Consider the following 23015-nt stretch of genomic DNA (forward strand, 5'->3'; position numbering starts at 1 on the left):
TCTATATTCTCATGGGATTGAATAAAACTTAGTCCAAAGTGCACTACACTTCTTTCTAAAATTATTTTGCCATGGAAGTCTCCAGATTAACCATGAGCCAGAAGAATATAATACAAACGTAATTTTAAAATAAATAAATAAATAAACAGGGATGAACAGATTTATCCCCTTCAAGGTCATGACACGGACAAATTCTAATCTCTTCTGATTTTTAGTGAAAAGTGGATAAAACCCAAAAGTGGTTGCCAATAGATGGGTGGTTGGATTCAAAGACATTTTTTTCTGATTAAGTAAATCGGTGGGTGGGTATTCTGTCATCTGCAGGTGTTCCCACACGTTGGGCTCTTCCGTGTCATTGTCAAGAGATCCCATTTTCCTTTCTGAAGCCTGTCATGTCCCACCTGGCTGCCAATGGCCACTAAAATAATTCATTTTATGGTCAATGGGAGAGTGGAACGGGCTGAGTTTGGATCAGACTGCTCATCTGAAGACATCAAAGGTAGGAGAAAAAGATGTTGTTTTTCTATTTTTTTCCTCAATATCTTACACACCCGGGTCTTTAAAACAGGCATACATTTGAAATGACAATGTTAAGGTGCATCTATCATGCCTGTGCTGAGTTAATGTGTAAGCACTTGCGCTCCATGTGGTGGTGACAGGTCCTCAGGATAAAGAGCTTCATTCTCAATGGCACAAAACCATAGATTATGTATTGACCAGACGTTCCCACTAGCTTTACTCGGCTGGTCGAATTTGATGATCTGTGAAATGTGGCAGACTTGTTCCGAGCAGCAGCAGAGGTGTCTTCTCATCACATCTTGAAGCTGTACAAAGCAAACGGCTGCGTGGTTAATATTTCGCCTATGCTGGAGCCCAACAACCAGGATTCATACTACCGGTTGGAAGTGGTGACATCTGATATACAAAGTGAGTGGCTTCATCTACAGAAGATATAGGCCTTCCTAATAAGTAAACAGATTTGTGTTGCTCGAGTTAGAATATGAATTTCTAACACAAAATTGGATCAGCATCGAAATTCAGTAACAATGATTATTGCAATATTAGAGTAGCCAATAATAAGTCTTCTTTTATTAGTTGTCCAGACAATCAGGTTTACTGAAAAGATGTTTTGGAGCAGGCAGTGTGGGATCGATTACAGCTCAATGCCGGTGGGATTGCGATTGGAAATGGTTATCTGTGTGTGCGCACTACAAGTGACTGGTGACCAATTTGGGGTGTATAGTCCATCTTTCACCCAAAGTCAACCGCGATGGGCTCCAGCACCCTGCTATCCTGAGAAAGAAAAGCATTTTTGCAATGGAACATTTTCAGCAGATTTTTTGGGACTAGTTTTCCGATTTAATTTCTTGAGCTTTGTTTTGTGACTCATTTTTTTATGACTTCTCTTTATGCAGGTGGAACTTTTGCAACTGCATTATTTACCCCGACACAACCAGTTTTGGATTTTCGAGTAGTCGCGTGTGTTTTAAGTACCATGGTGGTTAAAATAAGCCTCATGACCGTAACAGATCATCCTGTAATATCGCAAACAATTCATTTCTTAACTTCAACACAAACACAGTCATTTAACATTTAATGGTTCCATCATATCTTGCATTATTTTCACTCGCCCAAAAATATGGCGATTGGTTACGCAAAAGATTAAAAAAATCAGATTGTATCCAAAGTCAACTTCGGATCAAGACATATCTAGTATACTGCAGTTTCCTCCCATATTTTAAATATATGCCTGATATAGGCTATGGTTTCAGAAGAACCTCATTGGTTAAATGGTCTGTGCTGGATCAGTTTCAACAAAAACCTTCACCCACTGCGGCCGTTTGTACAGTAGTTTGGACAGCCCTGATATAGGCTTATTCCTCACTCACAATAACTGTAAGGGTGTGCGTGTATAGTTGTTAACATCTTTTGTGCCCTGTGATTGGCTGACAACCTATTCAGGGTGCCCTTGTTGCCTGAGATAGGCTCCAGCACCACCACGACCCTCATGGGTAAAAGTGAATTGGAAAATGAATGAATGAACTATTGTAATTGAGTGTCATTGTGTAAGAAATTCCTATTCAAACTCCAATGGAACCTAGAAGAACATTATTGTGTACCGCTCTATGACCTCTATAATTCTTAATATTGAAAGTTCAGCAAATTTGCCAGAATTTTCCAGAAATTCCAAAGCATACAGCAATCTTTGCATCCAATTCTAGGCATTACCATGCCGTCTGATGTGGACAACATGGAGCGCAGGTGAGTGTTTCTCAGAGAATAATAGACGACACCCTCCACCAAAAAAAAGGCCATTCATATGTGTCTGTCCTCAGAGTGTGTCACCTTGAAACCAAAGTCCTGGAAGAGGCAGGGAAAACTTCAGAAGCCATCAACGACCTACAAAGTCAGGTGGAGTCTTTCAAACGCAAGCTTGAGGTTTGAAATCCAACATAAAATAAAATTGCCATCGGTCTGCAGGCATCTGAGTAAGAGCTGAAATTCCTTCTCCCTTTTCAGAGCGTCAAGCACCTGAGCTGGATTGGTATTTTTAGGGATGAAAGCACCAAGCAAATGACCAAATGCAAAGGGCCTCAGTTGAATGTAAAAGAGGAGCACCGGCAAGTGTGCAGGAAGTTTGTCAACATGAGGTGAGCGGGCAATGGGTGGTGATATCGTAACTTAATAGTAGAACATCCATTTGACCTCCCAACCATTGGCTTCCATAGCTTTCTGCAGGTGACAGAAGAAGTAAGAGAGTATCTGAAAACTCCTATTTTTGATAACTGGTGAGTACAGCCACGCAACCCAAAGGATCACAAGCTCCGCCCACACCCATGTGACGCGCTGTGGACAGGCAATGGGAAGAGGCAGAGATGCTGGTGCTTCTTCAGGTGATGTTCACTGACCTGGACTTCCTAACAGCGTTTCAAATTAAGGACGATATTCTCCAGAATTTCCTGTTTGAGGTCTACTGCCACTACAACAACATCCCATTTCATAACTTCCAACACTGCTTCTGCGTCACGCAGATGGTATACTACCGACCAAGTTATCTCAAGATATTTTTCATGACTAAACTATTAAAATAATTTGCAGATGTATGGATTGATTTGGCTGACAGACCTGAAGAGCAAACTTTGTTCAATGGATCTACTCATCATGCTAACATCTGCCCTGTGCCATGACCTTGATCACCCCGGGTACAACAATGTTTACCAGGTTGCTCTTGTTCCTCAAAGTCATCACTTGTTAAAAAAAAAAATACAAGAAAAATGGAATGGTTGTTGATAGATTTATCTGATTCTGACAGATAAACGCTCGGACCGAACTGGCTCTTCGATATAATGATATATCACCGTTAGAGAACCATCACTGTGCAGTTGCCTTTGGGATCTTGGCTAAGGTTTTTGTCATCCTATTATTCCTACAACTTCTGGGTCATTTCATAATTGGAGAACATTTACGTGGCATCCATCAACTTTTAAATCATAAACCGATAAAATACCAAAATAAAGTAAATTGACTTGTCTTAAAACCAAATTTAAAAGAGAAATCCTGCTTAAAATTAAAATTCGTAATTAAAGACCACCCCACATTTTTTCTGTGCAAATTGAATGAACATTAGATTTAATGCCTTCTTTTTGGGGTTGTTAGTTGTTTAATTGCTGTAAATGAGGGAACATTTGTCTTAAGGAACCTATTTTATATTTGAAATGTTAACCAATGTTGTGTCCTATATCATATGGAGGAGCACCACAATCTTTTTATCATGAGTGAAGAACGTAGAGAATCATAAGATATGCTGGACTTGACATCCATTTTCCAAAGCATGTGTCAAGCAATTTTATGCCCTCTCATCTAATGTTCATATATTTATAAAGTGTTTAGCCTTGAATAATTGTCTCGCTCCATTTCTTTCAACAGTCTTCTCCATATGATCAGAACTACATTTTTTTCCGTTTAATTCGCAGTAGTAGTTTGCTAAGCATCCAGCGTCTACTCCTGACGAAAAGCTAGCATTAGTATGAATTTGCAACCATAACTATAATTATGCCAATTATTAAAATGCTATCACTTTTTTTTTAAACCACTGATCTTTAAACTAAACCAATCAAGGCTTTAACAGTCAAATAAACTTTTCTGGGATTCTGCTACATTGAATATGTACATTGAATATGTAGCAGAACCCCAGAAAAGTGGAAACTAATTTTTTCAATCATTTTGAACACTAAATGTCCTCCAACTCTGTAAATGACCCATCTACAATCTTGACTAGTTACTTGTATTTGTCTTTTGTCAAATCTGCAGGAGGAGTCCAACATCCTCAAACATCTAACCACAGAGCAGTACAAACAATTTCGATCAGGAATGATCAAGTAATATTTGTGCCTATGATTCCTCTCCAGCAGTTTTGAGTCTTTCTTTGACATTATAATGTGTTGCCAGGTGCATTCTGGCAACCGACATGGCTAGACACAACGAAATCCTCAACAAGTTCAAGAGCATTCTGTCCATTTTTGACTACAGAAACAAGGAGCACAAGGAAGTGGTAGAAAAACTGAACCTTTACACTACATAAGGCCAATCTATTGTTTTTTTTCTTTTTAACTAGGAATTGGTGGCAAGGATAGGTTGGGTGGGCGTCTATCGCCATCAATAGTAGCAAAACTAATGTTGAGGCTCTCATTTTTAATTGGAAAGACATGTTTGTCTTCCATGTATAGCTGATGAAGATAATGGTAAAGGTAAGTGACATCTCCAACGAGGCCAGACCGATGGCAGTTGCCGAGCCCTGGTTGGACTGTCTGCTGCAGGAGTTCTTCAACCAGGTGAGAGTATTTTTCCTGGTAGCGAAAGAAAGATATGTGTGAGTGCCCCAGAGGGATAACAGTCAACTCTGAAATGCAGAGCGATACAGAAAAGCTAAAAGGGCTTCCAGTGACTCCCTTCATGGACCGTGACAAAGTGTCCAAGCCGTCCTCACAGACTAGTTTCATTCGCTTTGTCCTATTGCCACTCTTCACAGAGCTTACTAAGCTCTTTCCCTGTCTGGAGGTAAAGATTTTTCAGTACTATACATAACCCCATTTTTTACAGGACAACCTGCAGCCATGTGAATGTTTTTTTTGGTCCATTGCTCCATAGCAACACATTGTGGAGCCAGCGAGGCGGGCCCTGGAGTACTATTCGGACCTGGAAAAGGCCACCCAGCAGGGGGAGAAAGCCTGCAAACCCTGATAAGAAATATGTTATGTTATAGCAAATGAGTGCGACTGGGCTTGTTTTAGCAATAGGAAGCGAAACAGAAATTACCCACAACACACAGGAAGTGACACAGAAATGCCCCAAAACCAACAAATAGCATCTTGTAAAACCCAGAAATCAATAAGTGAGACAATATATTAACAGGTGACCCAGAAATGCCCTAAAATACAATTTAAACTCACCTGCTGAATATGAAAAAAACGCCAAATGCTCCCAAATCAACAGGAAATGCTTTAGTTTAACAGGCTGCAACTTAAATTGTATCCAAAATCAACAGGGAGTGACCCACAAATGCCCCAGATATTAGTGACCTTAATTTAACAATTAACCAATAGAGGCCAGAAAATCAAGAGGGATCGGCACAAACAAAGCATCCCTGCATAATTTCTCCAGAAATTGAATTTTCAATTTCATTTTTATTTTTGATAAATATAAAGAAGACAACACAATCTGTGTTTTCACCATTTTAAAGGTCAGTTAACCATTTAATTTGTATGACTTCATGGACAAGTTCCAACCAAAGTGCAAATAAATATTTAAATTAATTCATGTGTCTATAACTAATAATTTAAAAATCATAAAAATACATGTACACATTTATACATTCTCTTGGAATTTCAAGACAGGATGGTCAGATCAACATTTACAAATATGGAATCCAGTGTATCAGGAGGGAGCAGCTTCTTTTTCACCACAACAAAAGCATGACATAGGACAGACAGTAAAATGTCTTGTTGACTTCGGCAAACGTTTCAGTTCTTTTTGTTATTATTCACATCACAAATGAAACCCTCTTGTACAGTAAACAGATTTTGAAAGTGGAAAATGTGCATCATTTCAGCGTGCGGGCTATTCATTGACATGGCGTTGATTAGATACACCTGAAATGTTAAATTAATCGGTCAAACAGTTAAAAAAACGTTTGTGGGTGCTAATTGAGACTTCCCTTCTCACTCAGAAAAGACATGCTAACTAAACTAGTACCTTGACTTACAAATTAAATTCATTTTGTGATCAGGCTTGTAAAAGTAGCACTTTTGGAAATGGCATTTTTTCCAGCCACTTCCAGAAAACCAAAAATAAAAACGATGACACTTTACAAGGGAAAGTAGCAGTCAGTAATATTGTACTTTATGAAAGTAATAAAATAATGAAATAAAATGAAAAACAAACTGATTGCCCATGATGGAATCATTTTGATTCTATTTTGCAGATGTAATTTGGCCATCTTTTTGTAGTTGCAAACAAATAACAGTAAAAGCAAAACAAATACAAAGCACTTTCTATAGCAAGGTTGTCCAAACTACAACGGCTAGGCATTTTTTTTAGCCCAAAGGACATGATGAATATATCCTTGAATATGGGCCGCAGAAGAAGCTTAATTTTAACCTACAAAGCACTTCTCACCTCAACTCTAAATGGAGGTAGTCACTCAAACAGTGCCCCTTTATTAGTTGCCATTAGCTGTTGAAACAAATGTAAAAGACTAAAAATAGTCTTTTACTAGTGTAAATATATGTAGATATAATTTGAAATTGCTTTATACCTTTAGATTATTTTAACTCATTCACTTTCATTGAGTTATAAACATTAAATCCATTTCAAATTAAAACAAACTGGTATTAAGTGATCATGTTTAACTGCCATTGATGGTGATAGAAGTCAAGTTCAAGATCATTTTCAAATCCAATGTTTTTTTTTTAAACCTGATTCTGATTTTCAATTTAAAAAAATAGCAGAAGGACTTAAAGTCGGGTCCTTGCATCCTTTTGATCTAATTTTTTTGTTAATTGGCTACCAGAGAAAAAGGTTTGGACACCCGTAGTCTGTAGCATTTCACATTTTTTTTGAAAATGCCCACTTAGATATTGTTAAAATAAAAACATCAACTAGGAATGGCATTTAACAACTTGAAAAGGACAGATAACAACTTTGCTGTACATCTCAGTGGAAAGAATAATTTTAAGAAATAAAATTTTTAAATTAAAAAAAAAAAATTCTGGTTCGTCATAATGGAGAAAAACAAAAGCCAGTGATTCAAGAAATGGCACTGCAACATGGAGCAGACTTTTTCTTCATGCTGGAGCTGGTTTAGCCAATCAACTGCAAGTATTCCAGAGAGCCAATCATTTTCTTATGATGTCATTAACACTCATTATCACATGCACCTGTACACCAATGTGCCTGGGTACTGATGTCAAACAAATATTTGGCTGTATTTGGCAGAATTTTGACATTTCCATTGTTAGAGGTCTAGGAAATTCAATATTCGCATACTTCAATACATCGATAATACCATCTTTCATTTTAAGGGTTTATTTTTAGGTGTTGTCTGTCTCTTAAGCCTCTTTTCGGAAGATGGTTCAAAATCAGCAATTTTTTTGCACTCTTTTCGAGGCATGGAAAACCAACAGTTTTCATGTGTATTTTAAGGCATCACCATTTCAAATTATTGGACGCTTGGTGAATGTCATGCCATATGTGAGGATAACTCTTGTCTCAAAATGTGGCTAACCACACAAAAGCAAACAAAACAAAAACAAAATTAAGTCTGATCATAACTCATAAACTCACATTTGGTGCACTCTTAAGTCAAGGTACGGCAATGCAAGAATTCATATAGTGCAAGCCTGTTGTCCCAGCAATAAATCCAAGACTGGTGAGAAGTCACAGCATAAACATTGGAACAACAAATTGAGGCTGTCCTGTCCACAGGTGGGAGGGGCTTCTCAAAGATGATCTTGAGGCTAATTGAACATAATAGACTCTGGATCTTGGTTCATCATTTGCGCCATGTGACGCAAAACGTCCTTCTTGGTGATGATGCCGAGCAGACGCCTGGTAATATGACAATCATGATCCTCATCAATGAGAAGACAATAACGATCTAAACTTCGTGACACCACGGCGGTTTTCCTTACCCACTGCGTGTGACGAGACACTGGCGGAGACCTAGCTTGCGGAATATGTCGACTACTGTCTCCATGGGTGTGTGGTCAGTGACGGTGAAGGGACTCAAATTGAGGATGCGGCGCAGCTTCAACGGCTGCGGCGTGCTGGCCGGCAGCTGTGGCGTGTCTTCGGTGAAGTATACCACTGAGCTACTCACCACGCCATCTTGTTTCTGCCGGGCAGTTTCTGTGCAGAGATACACAAACGGTCATTTGAATTATAGTATTTTTTTGTCACCTGGGTGACCCTAATAAGGATAAAATTAGATGAGATGAGAAATTCTAGTAGGCAAAACTGTTAATATGATTAAAAATGTTACTTGAGAAAATTATTTTAAAAAACAACTATATTTTCTTTGACTTCTGCAGTCCTAAATCTTTGAGGAAAATTAAAATTAGTAACAATAAAATATAGAAGTAAAAGTTAAATTGGCACCTGTTAACAAATTAACAATAAAGAACAAAACAGTTGTTTAACAATTTCTCAATTTAAATGCAAATCACTACCAAATCTATTAGATTTCATCTTCAGTAGACCTATGCCATCTGTCCAAATAAATGACATGACATCCTATGCCTAGGATCCGTTTCTCAAAGCTTTTAGTGTGGGAAAAAATAACAGGTAGCTGGCTTCAGAATACAGTCTTCCCTCGATTATTGAGACTTCACTTTTTTATTTTTTTAAAATTCATAAAAATGTGAAAATCCCCAATGGAACTCGTAAGCGGAAGCCACTTTTGTTACTACGACTCAGCACTGAAGAAAAAAAATAATAATAATAATTATAGACTATATTACAAATAAATAAAATTATACTTATGATTTTTTTAAAGTTCATAATATTGTGAAAATCCACGCTGAAACTCGTAAGCGGAAGCCACTCTTGCTACTAGGACTCAGCACTGAAACAAAAAAAAAAGGTAGCTATAATAGGGGTGACCCTACTTCCCAATTTTTCGATTATTGCGGCCATGTCTGGTCTACATTAAGCACGAAATTCGAGGGATTACTGTACCAAGTTGCAGCCTAGCCAAAGTAAGAAAAAAAAGTGCATCTCATAGTCCAGAAAGTACCAAAAAATAACCTACAGAATTTCTCATCCCTTGTTATTCAAAGACTCAATCATAGAATTGGAGCAGAAAGGTTTTCACATGTGAAAGTTATGAAGACAGAAACAAGGTCCATCATGAAGTAAAATTATGCTGACTCACTGATTGCGAGCGTGAGATCTCTGCGCTGCACGAAGCCGATGAGTCTCTCAGAATCTCTGGATACAACCACCGGGAAGCCGTTGTAATCTGTATCTTTGATCAACATCTCCACATCCTCTACAGTGGTAGTGTCCTGGGTGAGGACAGCCAGCGGCGGGTCACTCCTGCGTGGCCGCATAACATCGGCGGCTAGGGTACGGTGCGTGAACTCGTCCCTGACATCCAGGTACGGATACCCGTTGAGTTGGATATGGGACTCATAGATGCCCTCTTTCCCGAAGGCGTCCGCTACCCATTTGCTAGTAACGGCGGCCGCCATTAGTGGGACGATGTACTCGAGACCGCCGGTTAGTTCGAACATGATGACCACCAACGACACTGTCATTCTGGTCACTCCACCTGAAACAATGCGAGGCAAGAAACATCCACGTAAATCAGGGGTGTGCAGACTACGGCCCGTTGCCCAGTTTTACTTGACCTGCGGCAAATTACGAAAATATAATTGATTAGACCTGCACAAGAAGCTTGAATCCAACCTAAATTCGCTCAGTGGTCAAAATCTGGCATTTTGGAATCAATGATAATTGAAATTGATTTAGCTTTGGACCTTTACTAAATGAATAAGTATTTATAAATATATGTATATACTGAAGATACATATATTTATTAGTGCTAGAATGATATAATATAATTTCTTCATAATTAACAAATGCAAGAGACATAATTTCAAGTTCAATTTTGAAAGCGTCTCGAAGAAGAATGTTTTGGACAGCCCCGATGCCAACGTCACACAGGAACCACTAGAAAAGAATACATTCCCTTACCAAGACATGCGGCGGCGCCCACCATGGCGTATAGCCCAGGTGTGACACAGTCAGCGCCAGGTCTGCACCAGCTTTTGAAGATGATCCAGTCATGATGATGGTATGCCATTTGCTCCACAGCAATGCCCACAATCCGTCCTGCAATGGCACCCACTGCCATGCTGGGAATGAAGAGGCCTGACGGGATCTGGTGGCATCACATTTGTCACACTACTGATTTAGAAAACATGTGTCTGGCACGCCACATCATTTTGTATGGCTTGCAAAAGTAAATCACATGCATTGATTTCATGTTTCTTTCATAAATTTATACAGAAATTATGAATAGCCCTGAATTAAAGATCAGGAATACAAGTAGAGGGGAAAAGCCTAAATAAAATGAAAAATATTTTAAAATGGCCTGTATCGTTCCAACAATGTAAACTGAAATATTTTATTAAAACATAGTTTTTTATAATTAAAAAAATCTAATAAGAAGTGAAAATATATAATTACTTTTGATATAAAAATATATTTCTAAATAATGAATGGAATGTCAATTGATGACAAACCGACTAAAAAAAAACGATACCAAATGTTTTTCTATGTACTGTCTCTTCTTAAAAAAATAATGTTATAGATGTTAATATTAGAAGAATATTTACAGGTTTTCCTCTTTAGTCAAAAAAAAAGAAAGAAAAAAAAACATTTGCTATGAAGGTGCTTAAAGGAGGATTTATCATTTTTTTTACGGCAACAATATCTTTGACCGATTCATTGAACGACAAAATACATAAACGGATTTACAAACCAAAAGCAAATTGACTTGGACTGACCTTCATGCCAAAGGTGAAGATGGTTATGACGATTTTGAAGATGAGCGCTAGCGCCAGCTGCCACAGAGCATTGTAAACGCCGGGGCCAGCTGGCCGGTCAGGAATGTCATCCACAGGCCGGCTCATGTTGGGGTTGTTGATGTAGTCGCAGAGCTGGGATGATTCCAGCGCACCACAGTCGTTAAACAGCTCAGAAATGAGCTCGCTGGTACTGCGGCGAGTGTACGGGTTGGGGAATGCCAGCACGGCAGTGATAGCCGTCACCGCGATGACCTCCAAGACCGGATACTTCCCCAGCTGGGTGGTCTTCCTCCGTCGGCACCAGGCGATGTTGGCTCGGATAAAAAGTGTCCCCCAAAGGCCGCCGAAGACTCCCAAGAGGATGAAAGGGACCAGTTCGGCCATGTACCACGGCGTGTGGTACTCCACGTAGAACAGCACAAGGCGGCTGTTGCCAAACGGATTGATGGACCGCAGAGTAAAAGCAGCGACCAATGCGGCAAAGAAGGAACGCCATAAAGTCTTGAGAGGGAAGTAGTAGCTGACCTACAAGACACACATTTAATTGGCTTTTTTGATGCAATGTTTATGTTTTTTTTTTTTAAGTTGATAAAGTAGCAGTAAGGCATCTACCTCTTGACCAGGGTTCATGAACCGATGGTTTGCGAGGCATATATGGCTCTTTTGATGGCTACATGTGACTTTCCACTAACCTGTAAGCTAAAATGTGGAACCCACTGGTGAGAGAGCTGAGTCCCAAACAAACCAATATGAGCATTGTGTTACCATCCGTCTAGCACACCCCCAATGGGAGCGTAGCTTTGGCACACCAGTTTGATGCCGATTCTACCTCTCGCCCCAATACACCCCCAAATGAGAGAATTGCATTGGAAGAACCATTGTGGTCCAACACTAACTATAGCACTGCTTTAATGATATCTTTTTTCCCTCGTTGGACTAGTGGGCATGCATACTGTCATTAACACTCATTGGCAACAGCGAGATTAATGTTATCAAAGTATTTTAGAGACTTATTCTAATTATGTAGAAATGTAATGTAATTATTGTATGTATTTTTCTTTTTTAATATTGAGTTTGGGTCTGGAGAAATTATATTAAAAGATAAGAAGTATTTATGGCTGTTGGTACAAAAAGGTTCCCAATCACTGCTCTAGACTCTAGACCAGAGGTCTGCAAACAGGTCCTAGAGGCCCGCAGTGGGTGCAGGTTTTTGTTCCAACCGATCCAACAAAAACAGTTTAATCAACGGGGTTTCTGTTGAAACAAGCACCTGACTGCAATCCACTGATTACACTTCAAATATACCAGATTGGTGGAAAAGTTTCCGGTTATCGGTTGGAATGAAAACCCGACCCAATAGGGCCCATTCTGGAATAGTTTGGAGACCCCTGCTCTAGACGAAAATGATTGATTAATGCAGGTGAGTAAATATAGTGTTTCCTCAAATGAAAAAGTAAGACTTGTTAAGTCTTTTTAGGACAAAAAAAATAATAATAATAGCAAAAATTGAATTCGCAATAAGTGAAGTCGCGATCGTGGAGGGAAGACTGTAGTATATATGCATGACAACAGATTATGCTGTATGTAAATCAGATAAACCCACCTCTTCCAGGCTGAAGAGAACCCCACCGATGGGTGCACCAAAAGCCACCGAAACGCCAGCTGCCGCTGCAGCCGAAAGCACCTGCACAACCAGTAATTTGTCAAATGAGCCAGTGTGTTCCATCCTACTTACTACGCGAGGGACGACACTCATGCCAGTACCTCTCGTCGTTTGCCCTCATTCTTGCTGTACTTGGAAAAGAGGCTGCAGAAAAGGTTCCCACAGCAACATGCAACATGGACGAGAGGACCCTCCTTTCCCAAGCTGAGACCCGACGAGACGGCTAGAACCAGTGTGACCGTCTTGATAAGCAATGTCCATTTTCCCAGATAACCACGAATGATGAAGCCACTAAGGATGGTCTTGATCTGAAAACGTTACAGGTCAGTTTTCCTTCCAGATTTTAAGGAAGTCAAATTCCCCCATCAAGAGTTTACCTCTGGGATCCCTGAGCCGCAAGCGTATGGCGCAAAAACTCGCACAAGTGACACAGCCAGGAAGGCGAAGGAAAGAGCCCACAGGACGTACAGCAGGTAGTTTAACACGTATGGTCCCGCTCCCTAAAAACAATCAACAATGAATCACTTCACTTCTTTGCAACTTTTTTTCCTGCTACTAATTGTTTAAAAAATGTGTGTATGTTTATACACAGGCATACATACACACACATGCACACACACACACACATGCACACATACATACACACACATGCACACATACATACACACACACATACACACACACATACACACACATACACACACATTCATGCACACATACACACACATTCATGCACACGTACACACACATGCATGCACACATTACACACACAGATACACGTACACACACATACACGTACACACACAATTTTTTTAAGTTCATAAAAATGCTAAAATCCATGGTGAATCTCGCAAGCAGATTTCACTCTCGTCTTCCGCTTGCTACTAGGACTCGGCACTGAAGATTTTTTTAAAAATTGCATTCTTATTTTTGTAAAGTTCATAAAAATGTGATTAATCCACGCTGAAACCCATAAGCAGAGGCGACTCCACTATTTTCTGCTTGCTACTAGGTCTCAGCACTAAGTTTTTAATTTAAAAAAAAGGTAATTATAATAATATATTCAGTTATCGCAGCCAAGTCTGATCTACATACATTGACAGGGATATTAAGGCGTTACTGTATTCAGTGTGTTTCTAATCTTTTTTGTAACTTGTGTTCATGTAGTCATAGAACACAATATTCAATGGCACTTGACAGGCAATGACTTGTAACAAATGTCTGGGAGTCAGAGTTAATGACACTTATAATAGGCACCCGTGGGGTAAAAAAATAGAAGTAATGCTTTTTCGTACCTCAGAATGGCCTGTTATCAACTCCGCCCACTTTTGCCACTGCGGACACTTATCACGGTCATCAAAAGTTGTCTCGTTGGATGTCCAGCAGCATTGCTCGTGGCTGTACCAGAAGGCAGACATACAAACCCCCTCCTTCAAGTCCGTCATCCAGTCCACCGCTAGATCGATGACTCCAGCCAACGTGCCTGCCCAATACATAAGTCAACAATAGTTGTTCTTATCTAATTTTATCCATGGGCTGTGAATGCAACAACTGATGTAGATATCCCCCACAAACCTGAGAGTAACCCAATGAGCAGCATCACCACCCATCCCGACCAAGCATCCAGCAGGCTCTTGATAAACTCCCATATGGACTCTTTACTTTTGCTGGTGATCTAAGAGTGTGGGGGGAGGGTTACTATTGATCAGTCAGAGTTTCACTGATTGTGACAGCCAGCGGCGCAATAAAAAGAATATTTGCCACCTTGCGGTGTCGGTCAGTATCTCTGGACTTCTCTCTCAACCAGTCGATAGTGTGAAAGTCTTCATACGTGGCCACGTCTGGGAAAGGCTCCTCCAGGAAGTCCATCAAGTTGCCAGCTCCATTTATTTCATCTGTTGGTGTGGCACTACTCATACCTGTAGAGTGATGCACATTTAGTGGGACAGTAGGGAACCATAACTGCCACAACTGAAACGTTTTTTTTTGTGGGGAGACGGAGATAAATAAATGAAGTACCTTACTTTTCGGACTATTATTTATTATGATTTATCTGTTTCTACATTTGGAATCCAGCATCAGCAAAAAGAAGGTGGGATACAATTGTATTTGATTAGATGGGGACCCAGATTCGAAACATATGGAACGACCTGATATTCAGTGACCAAAAATACAAGAGCATTTTTACACAGACAGAAGCAGATCCCAATGGTTTATGTCTTCTTAAGCTGCTTATAAGTGCATTTGATCATCATTTGTACCGCTTATGAGCTAGCTGTTTAGCATGTAGAATGACATTACCTTCGCCGGGTTCCATTTTGGAGTCGGTCCTGGGGTTCTTCTGCAGAACTTTATCAAACCCTTAATATATTATTTAAAAAGACGGACTGGTAACATTGTGGGTTGCATATGTGGACAAACCCATTAAGTCAAATGGACCTCCACATTCGCTCCTTGTGTAGCTATCAGCTGCGCTAATATCGCGAGAATTGTACTCCAGCATCGATCAGCTGCGCCAATATCGCGAGAACTGTACTCGGATCCACAAGGAACAGAAGAATGACGCTGTTAGTTAAAAACACCCTGGCGAAAAGATCCTCTATTCAGCACACAAAACATTTTTATTTGTAAATAACGTTTTTAAAAGAACATTCAATACATTTTAATGAAAGCAACAATTACTTGATGTTCGAATTGCAATCTTTGTCAGAAGAACTTTCACAGCATCTTCTTCTCAAACAACTTCTCCCAAGCAGGCTTAATGTGTTCATATATTCTCTCTATCTGCAAGAAATTAATTTGCATTGTAGGTTAACAACATTAAATTATGCTTATTTTGTTTTAAAGCTTTCACCTGCTGAGACTTCTTAACTCCATATCTGAAGAGAGTTGCCTGGTGCTCACTGTTATGAAACAAAATGTCAAAAGTCACTTCCTCCCCCATCAAGTCATCAATGGCTTGTTTAACAACAGTATGGAAATCTCTGGCCGGGAAACAGTTATCCAGCATGTTGTTCACCTAAACGACAAAGATTTTCCAAATTTCCAGTTGAATCTGTAATCATATTTAAGATGATATGCTACACTACCTTGTACTTCCTCCCAATCCGCTCGATTGGATCCAATTTGACCTCTGACCTTAAGGCCCGACCAAAAAGCGGGAGTTTGTAGTCAGAATCTGTGAAAAGTCGATGAAAAGACACACCGCTGTTCAATCGCCAGGCAAAATGAGAAGGACTCAAAAACCTTTTCCATTAAACGTGTCCTATAACATGGTAAAACTGGTTGGTGGGGGGTCTCATATCAAAAGAGGAAGATAGCCTCTTAGAATTGAGTTGGTGCAAAGAAACAATTTTGATTTATAACTGGAAAATTCAAACTTGTTTAAAAAAAAGGGTCAAAAACACGTGGTAATATATATGTACCGTATTTTCTCGCATATAGACCGTATTTGTTGCTCCAAAAAATGATGATTCAATCGAGGCTAAGGCTTATACGTGCACAAATTAGACAACTGCAAGGTGACAAAGACGAAACACTATGACGCAAGACAATGTGGCCGATACGGTCATTTATTTAAAAATAGAGAAAGGATAAACAAATAAGACACTAAACAAAATGTATTTTGATATCTTTGAATAAAATTCAAGAAAAAAGTTTTTCATAAAATGAGAAAAAAACTAATTTACTTGTGCCTGCCATTGCTCACTCAGGGCGCCGCGATCATACCATAGTTAAACGTGCTCTGACTTTCCGGACGCCAGTAACCTTGATACATGTCTTCGTAGTGTTTACCATGTCAGCACATCCCAATAGTTGTTAAGTTGATCATTAAAATATCAGCCTACACATACTTGCGTAATGTGTATCTCATGCCATTATTGCACCCAGAGACTTGGTGAAAAGTAGAGGGCTACGGACACAATACCTGGTTGTACTGCTCACGTGACTTCCTTTTTGAATTTGTCTGCGTGCATGCAACACCCTTTTGGAATGTCCAATCCAGCAGACGATCCCTTCGATTCATACAGTATCTCAGAAATACCATGTTCAGTGATTTTTCTTACACATTTGTACTCCCTACTAAAACAATGAATATGGAGGTGAATGTTGTGAATCAGGAGGTGGCCTGTATGAGAGTAATTGTAAAATTCAACAATTTTAAGGCAATTTTAACGGTGCGGCTTATACGCGGGGGCGGCTAATATGCGAGAAAATACGGTATATTTTTTTAAATGGCTTAACTGAAGTATAAACAAGGATAAAACTATTTGTATCCAGTAAACCTCGAGATGTCAGGTGAGCCACATAGCGAACACCATCCCTCTCCTCATAGTAGATTCCAAAGTGAGAGAAGTATTTGTTCCTCGGATACTCTACGATATCTCCAGGGAAAAGCTTGGGTGGGTGTTTCTGCAAAGACTGCACAAACAAGAGCTGCAAATTTGTTGTCTGAAGAAAAAGCATCCGAGTCATGCTCACCTGGCCCATTAGTTCACGCTATCAATGTCGCTTGCAAGTGCGGCTTGGTTCGATCCAAAATGGCTATGTAAAAGCTGTCGACAGCAAGGCGACCCTAGCCTAAACATAGCAAAATATTTGGTTATAATCATGTTTGCATTTTAGCTGATGGGGTGTGGGTGTTAGTCTTCTTCTCAACGTTCAACCCATGAAGCAGCTGTTTCCTGCACAGAGTGAAAAGGGAAGTCCCTTTTCATTAAATGTATAAATGTAATCGGCAAAGCAAAACGAAAAGTTGCACTTGACATATTCACTCACAATGGTTTATATTAGTTAATTCACAATACAAATGAATTTATTTATATGGGAAATTGTCGAGTAAAAAATGAACAAGTATTGACATGAATGAGAAGGCAACACTTGATGTAGAAATAAACATGATCTTTAAAGTCTAGTCTTCAAAGTACTGTCAGTCAGTAGCAAGGCACCTGAGGTAAATGGAAAGGCCAACTGTTTAATTATGTGCATGTGTGTAGAAAAAAGTGTCAGAAAATGATCTGTCATCATTTAATTGCTGTATTATTAATACTGTATTATGTGGATATTATTATCAATTGCTACAATATTTCATAACATCTTTAAAGCTTATTTTTTATTATCAAAGGTCTAAAAAGAATCCATATTCGCACACTTAATTACTTATAGCAGGGTTCTCAAACCGATTTTGCAAAGGACCACAGTGGGTTCTGGTCTTTGTTTCAACAGTATCAACAGTTTAACCAATGAGGGCTATTTTAAAATAGGTAAAACCTGGTTCCAATCAATTGATGACACTTGCAAAAGGTGTCTGCTTGTTTAGTTTGAATGAAAACCTGCACCCGCTGCCGCCCTTTGAAGGCCTCTTTTAGACTGCTGTTTTAGAGCCACCTTTTTACACATTAAATGTCATGCATATTAGGTGTTGTCTTTCCTTTCACAAGATTGAGTAAAAGCGCTAGATATTGGATCAAGATTCAAGTCAGTCCTAAATGATTCTGTCAAGTCACAGATATTCTGTGATAAATCAAGACACATTCAATCCATTGGAACTGGGAGTTCTGGCATTGCTCCGTTCCTCTACCAGATCAAATCGATCGGACACTTTTTGCCGTCTCAAGAAAGAACACAGACGCACGTCCAAACACCTTAAATGTGTTCCTGGCTCTCCTGTGGTTCAGCCCAACCAACACCATCCCAGTTGGTCAACTTTTTCCCATGTTTCCTCTGATGGCGTTTGTAATTATCCAAGTGGCCTGTGGTGTACTGACACTCTGCACAAGCATATGGTTTCTCACCAGTATGTCGCAACATATGTCTCTTCAAATTCATGCTCTGGTTGCACGAGTAGCCACAAATGTCACAATGGAACGGCTTAGCGCCCGAGTGGAGTCGCTGGTGGCGGCGAAGGTTGGCCAGGTTGCCACAAACGTAGTTACACGACGGGCACTGGTATGGCTTCTCCCCCGTGTGCACGCGCAGGTGACGCTTGAGGTTGTCCAAGTGGGAAGAACTGTAGGGGCATTGTGGACAGCGGTGAGGTTTTGTGACAGAGTGAATGCGGGCGTGATGGGCCAAATGGTCGGGGAAATTGGACAGGAAGGGGCATAAAGGGCAGCGGTAGAGCTGGCCACCATCTTGACGTGAATCCAGAGGTATGCATGGATTTCTGGGAGAAGTGGTGGGATCTTTTACTAGTGGGTCCAATGAACAGCGGTGGCATGCCTGAAAGGGAAATAAAAAAACAGCACAATTGAATTATATATATATATTGTATATAGGAGTCAATATACATTACTGTATACTTACCTCATCTGTTACAAATGACAGAAACATTTGACCAAGTGACTGTTTACTGTCTTATTTTGAACTATTTGAGCCAGTGATTGTTCATTGAGCAAAGCATTTCATGTTACCCACATAATTACGTCTTGATGACTCGCTGACATATTTATCAGTGGCTAGGTAGCATTTGCTCAGTTTGCATATTTGGTATTTTCACAAGGCTAAAAAAAAGCTCAGGTAAAGAAAAGGAAAATTTATTTTAAAATTGTAATCTAATAACGACAATGAATTTTAAACTATATATTTTTGTTACCGTATTTTCACGACTATAAGGCGCACCGGATTATAAGGCGCACCTTCAATGAATGACATTTTAAAATCTTTTCCATACATAAGGCGCACCGGATTATAAGGCGCACTGTATTATAAGGCGCACTGTCTATTTTGGAGAAAATTTAAGACTTTTAAGTGCGCCTTATAGTCGTGAAAATACGGTAATTGCTATTGACTTCCAGGTATGAAGCACTCACTACACAGTCAGTCTAGAGCCAGCCATTGTTGATGTTTTGGATTTTTTTGTATAAAATCTTGCAGTGGGGGAGGAGCTATATGATGGAAGATTTTCTAATCTAAGATGGCATCTGCATATTTAACATTATTGTGTCAGTTCAGGCGTTTGTGTTTTTTTAATATCCAACAGTGGTGGTTTTTCGTTTTTGGTTTTCTGTTTTTTCCATATATAAGGTGCACTGGATTATAAGGCACACTGTCTATTTTGGAGAAAAAGTAAGACTTTTAAGTGCTTCTAATAGTCGTGAAAATACGGTAATAATATATCAAAATGCTGCCCTCTGGCAGGCGCTGCAGGACTGCAACAGCCAAGACAAACAGACTCAAGGACAGTTTCTTCCCAAGATCTTTCCCTATACTCGACACGAGTTCTGCACCTAAGAGGACCTAATCAAGACTAAGTGCGATCCTCTTTACCTACTTATTTATGAGACCACTTATTCAATGTTGACTACTTATCAATATTGACTACACTTTTTTATTATTTTGACTAATACTTAATATATGAAATAATATCAGAATTCCTATTAATCTAACAGTTTTATTCATTTAATCTAAAAGAAAATAGTTGGCCCCTACGTTTCTCAACTGCAAAGTTTTGCGAGTTATTTGGGGGAAACCCTGTAAAGGGTTATCAATACACACCTGTCTATTGCTCTCCTCTCCATCTTTCGTTTTGATGGCTTCCAGGTCAGCCTCCTCCAGTGCAAGGCCACATAGTTGGCAACTCACTGGGACAAGCAGGACCGGCAGTGGACCTGACTCAGAGCTCAGGTAAGCCGACTCCTGAGAAACTTGCAGCGTCAGATCTGAGTCAGCTAAAATGAAAGGGAGGAAGAAGAAATTACCTTAGGGTTGGGAAGTGGATCCAGTTCGGAGTACATTACCTTTTTCGTTTTTCACTTTTTTGCTACTAGTTCTTCTGATGTCCTTGCTATGACTTGGCGTGCAGTCCAACGCGTGCAATCGCTGATGCCGCCGGAGGTTGCCAAGTGAACTGCAGGCATAATTGCACTGATGGCAGCGGTATGGTTTTTCCCCTGTGTGTGTGCGCGCGTGGCGCTGCAGGTTGACCAGCTGGGAGGAAGCGTAGGGGCATACTGGGCAGCGGTGTGGTTTCTCTCCATCGTGGATGTTCATGTGCCGTTTCAGGTGGTTGGAGTAACGGGAGGTGAAGGCGCACAAGGAGCAAGAGAAGATTTTCTGTGAAAGCTCGCCATTTATGACCATTTTGCTTTTGCTCCTTTCTGTCTTGGATTCAGGCAGGAACTTGAGTGATTTAGCACCCTGTGAACCCCCTTCACAGGTGACACAGTAAACCTCAGTTTTGAGGTCTTGACCCATTCCTGGATGGGAACAAAAAACACTGATGAGATACAGATCATTTCAAAACGATTTGTATGTAAACAAATTAGAGTGGGTAATTTAAGAGTTTACCAAGTTGAAAGGCGCCTCCCTGTGGCGACTCACAGAGAAGCTGCCCGCAGTCTTTACATGAGAGGAAGGGTGAGAACACTGTGTCTGTTAATCGTCCCGGTTCCTCGTCCATACAGAGAGAAAACACTGCCAGACCTGTGGGTGGCACAAAGAACAAGCCTTAAGAATGTGGAGGTGGGTGTATAGATGCATACATACATGTCGTTTCCCCACTAGAATCTGTGTCCAATCCCATTATTTCAGAGTTGCCAAACTGCATATCTCCACTGAGTAGAATGTCACCATCCAGGACCAGACAGCCAGGGTTGCACGATACACCACAATTTTCTAGCTCCACTGGAAGCAAATCAAAACAAGAAAAATCCAATCCAGTTGAAGCAATTGACAATGAACTGAATATCATTCATCATATATCACGAATTGTTGGCCCGGTACGGAAGTGGTTAGTGTGTCAGCCTCAAAGTTGTTGGGTCGAGGGTCCAATCTTAGGTTGTTCCTCACTGCATAGAGTTTGCATGTTCCCACCAGGCTTGTGTGGGTTTTCTCTGGTTACTCTGTTTTCCAACATCCCAAAAACAAGCAGGATAGGCTGGTTGAAGACTCTTTGCCCATAGATGTTGATCGTGAATGGTTGTCCAATTTAAAAATGTGATTGTTTTTTTATAGTTTTATGGGGAAAAACCGTGTAGGTTTTTGTCCCAACCGATCCAACACAAACAATTTAACCAATGAGTTTTCTGCTGAATCTGAATTCTGGCTCCAATCCACTGATTGCACTTGTAGGAGACCAGATTGGTGGAAAGGTGCCTTCTCAATGGGTTGGAACGAAAACCTGAACCCACTGCGGCCCTTTCTGGAATAGATTGGGGACTACTGGTGTAGTTTGTGTTATAGAGAAACTCAAAGTCGATGCACATGATTTACCCACGCAAAAAAAAAAAAAGGCGCCAGGCCCTTGAGTTTTAAATCAGCAAAGGTGTGATATGTGAAGAGTCAGAAGCTTCAAGGTCTTCTTTTTTTTAATCTTAAAACCTGTTTTGCAACTTGCTTAGGCCTAAAATAATTAAAATGGTGGATCAGATGAGATACTGAGCTCCAGTAGGAAGTGATGAAGAAAAACAAAGAAGAGGAGACCTTTGAGTGTTAGTTACGGAAGTGGAAACAGGAAGAAGTGTAAAAACCCAGACAGGGTTTCAGGTCAGGATGCGATAACACGCACACGCACACGCACACACACGCACATACACAAAGAGAAAGGAGTGCACGCAATGTCAATTATAAAAAAAAAGTTGGACCAGTTCCTCTTACTTGGACAAAAAACATTTTCATTCTTAACTTTAAAAAGAAACTCAAGTGTTAACTTCAGTGTTATTGATTATGCTTGATCCAAACAAATAGAAACTGAAACATAATAGGAACTCACACTTGATGGGCTGCGGGTTGGACTGTTTCCTCCGCGGCATTCTTGTCACCACTCCGAACGCGATTCGGCTTGACAGTTCCCAAACTTAAAAAGGTGCTCTAAAGTGGTGTCGTCCGTCAGTTCGCCTGCCTGGCAGCCCGCAATCCCCCTGCTGCAACTAGCGATACCGTTATCTTTGACGTCATCTCCTTCCTTTCCCCAAAACGGAGCGACGAATCATTAATATCATCTGAAAATTTAATGTAAATTGATCAATCACTCACCTGGGAAAAGCAACAGCAATGGATAAAGTGTTTTCTTTGTGTCTGAGCACTTTGGTGGCGGAACGCAACTATAGGTGAGCAATTTAACACCCGCTGTATCGTTTTTGCACGACGTCACTACGAACTGGCTTGGTGCATTGTGGGTGTTGTAGTTATTACGGCCTCGCCATGCAAAAACAAATAGTTGGTCTTGATTCGATGTGTATGGAGTCAATGTGTATGGAGTCAATGTTGAAAATGTCTCATCTCATTTTCTGAAACACTTTATCCTCATTAGGGTCGTGGGG

General features: G+C 40.2%; 4 protein-coding genes across 5 annotated transcripts; 1 reads left to right on the plus strand and 3 right to left on the minus strand.

The window, feature by feature from the left end:
- The first annotated feature begins 253 nt into the window (after positions 1-253).
- Positions 254-6084, plus strand: LOC144197920 (high affinity cGMP-specific 3',5'-cyclic phosphodiesterase 9A-like). 2 transcript variants are annotated; one of them, XM_077718652.1, is made up of 14 exons: positions 254-499; positions 778-927; positions 2223-2262; positions 2337-2439; positions 2521-2651; positions 2730-2789; positions 2858-3035; positions 3100-3222; positions 3314-3406; positions 4312-4379; positions 4450-4552; positions 4728-4832; positions 4912-5058; positions 5149-6084. In XM_077718652.1, the coding sequence occupies exons 1-14, from the start codon at positions 412-414 to the stop codon at positions 5239-5241; spliced, it is 1482 nt and encodes a 493-aa protein (XP_077574778.1). In that variant the 5' UTR covers positions 254-411; the 3' UTR covers positions 5242-6084. The 2 variants fall into 2 exon arrangements, with proteins under 2 accessions (XP_077574778.1, XP_077574784.1); XM_077718658.1 differs by lacking the exon at positions 778-927.
- Positions 5720-15276, minus strand: LOC144197912 (H(+)/Cl(-) exchange transporter 4). Its single transcript, XM_077718641.1, has 12 exons — positions 15055-15276; positions 14518-14672; positions 14329-14428; positions 14049-14236; positions 13131-13253; positions 12855-13061; positions 12694-12774; positions 11070-11615; positions 10255-10441; positions 9431-9829; positions 8190-8406; positions 5720-8106 (listed from the first exon to the last, which is right to left on the minus strand). The coding sequence occupies exons 1-12, from the start codon at positions 15068-15070 to the stop codon at positions 8016-8018; spliced, it is 2310 nt and encodes a 769-aa protein (XP_077574767.1). The 5' UTR covers positions 15071-15276; the 3' UTR covers positions 5720-8015.
- A 79-nt stretch (positions 15277-15355) lies between these two features.
- Positions 15356-17397, minus strand: plaat1l (phospholipase A and acyltransferase 1-like). The gene is made up of 5 exons (XM_077732424.1): positions 17236-17397; positions 17040-17175; positions 15843-15931; positions 15608-15772; positions 15356-15537 (listed from the first exon to the last, which is right to left on the minus strand). Exons 1-5 carry the CDS (start codon positions 17242-17244, stop codon positions 15472-15474), a joined length of 465 nt encoding a protein of 154 aa, XP_077588550.1. The 5' UTR covers positions 17245-17397; the 3' UTR covers positions 15356-15471.
- Positions 17398-18106: 709 nt separating this feature from the next.
- Positions 18107-22648, minus strand: LOC144207144 (zinc finger protein 513-like). Its single transcript, XM_077732413.1, has 6 exons — positions 22466-22648; positions 21241-21378; positions 21043-21177; positions 20493-20951; positions 20251-20423; positions 18107-18975 (listed from the first exon to the last, which is right to left on the minus strand). The coding sequence occupies exons 1-6, from the start codon at positions 22503-22505 to the stop codon at positions 18400-18402; spliced, it is 1521 nt and encodes a 506-aa protein (XP_077588539.1). The 5' UTR covers positions 22506-22648; the 3' UTR covers positions 18107-18399.
- Between the last annotated feature and the right edge of the window lie 367 nt (positions 22649-23015).

The sequence above is a fragment of the Stigmatopora nigra genome, chromosome 1, assembly GCF_051989575.1.
Source record: "Stigmatopora nigra isolate UIUO_SnigA chromosome 1, RoL_Snig_1.1, whole genome shotgun sequence".
Taxonomy (NCBI): domain Eukaryota; kingdom Metazoa; phylum Chordata; class Actinopteri; order Syngnathiformes; family Syngnathidae; genus Stigmatopora; species Stigmatopora nigra.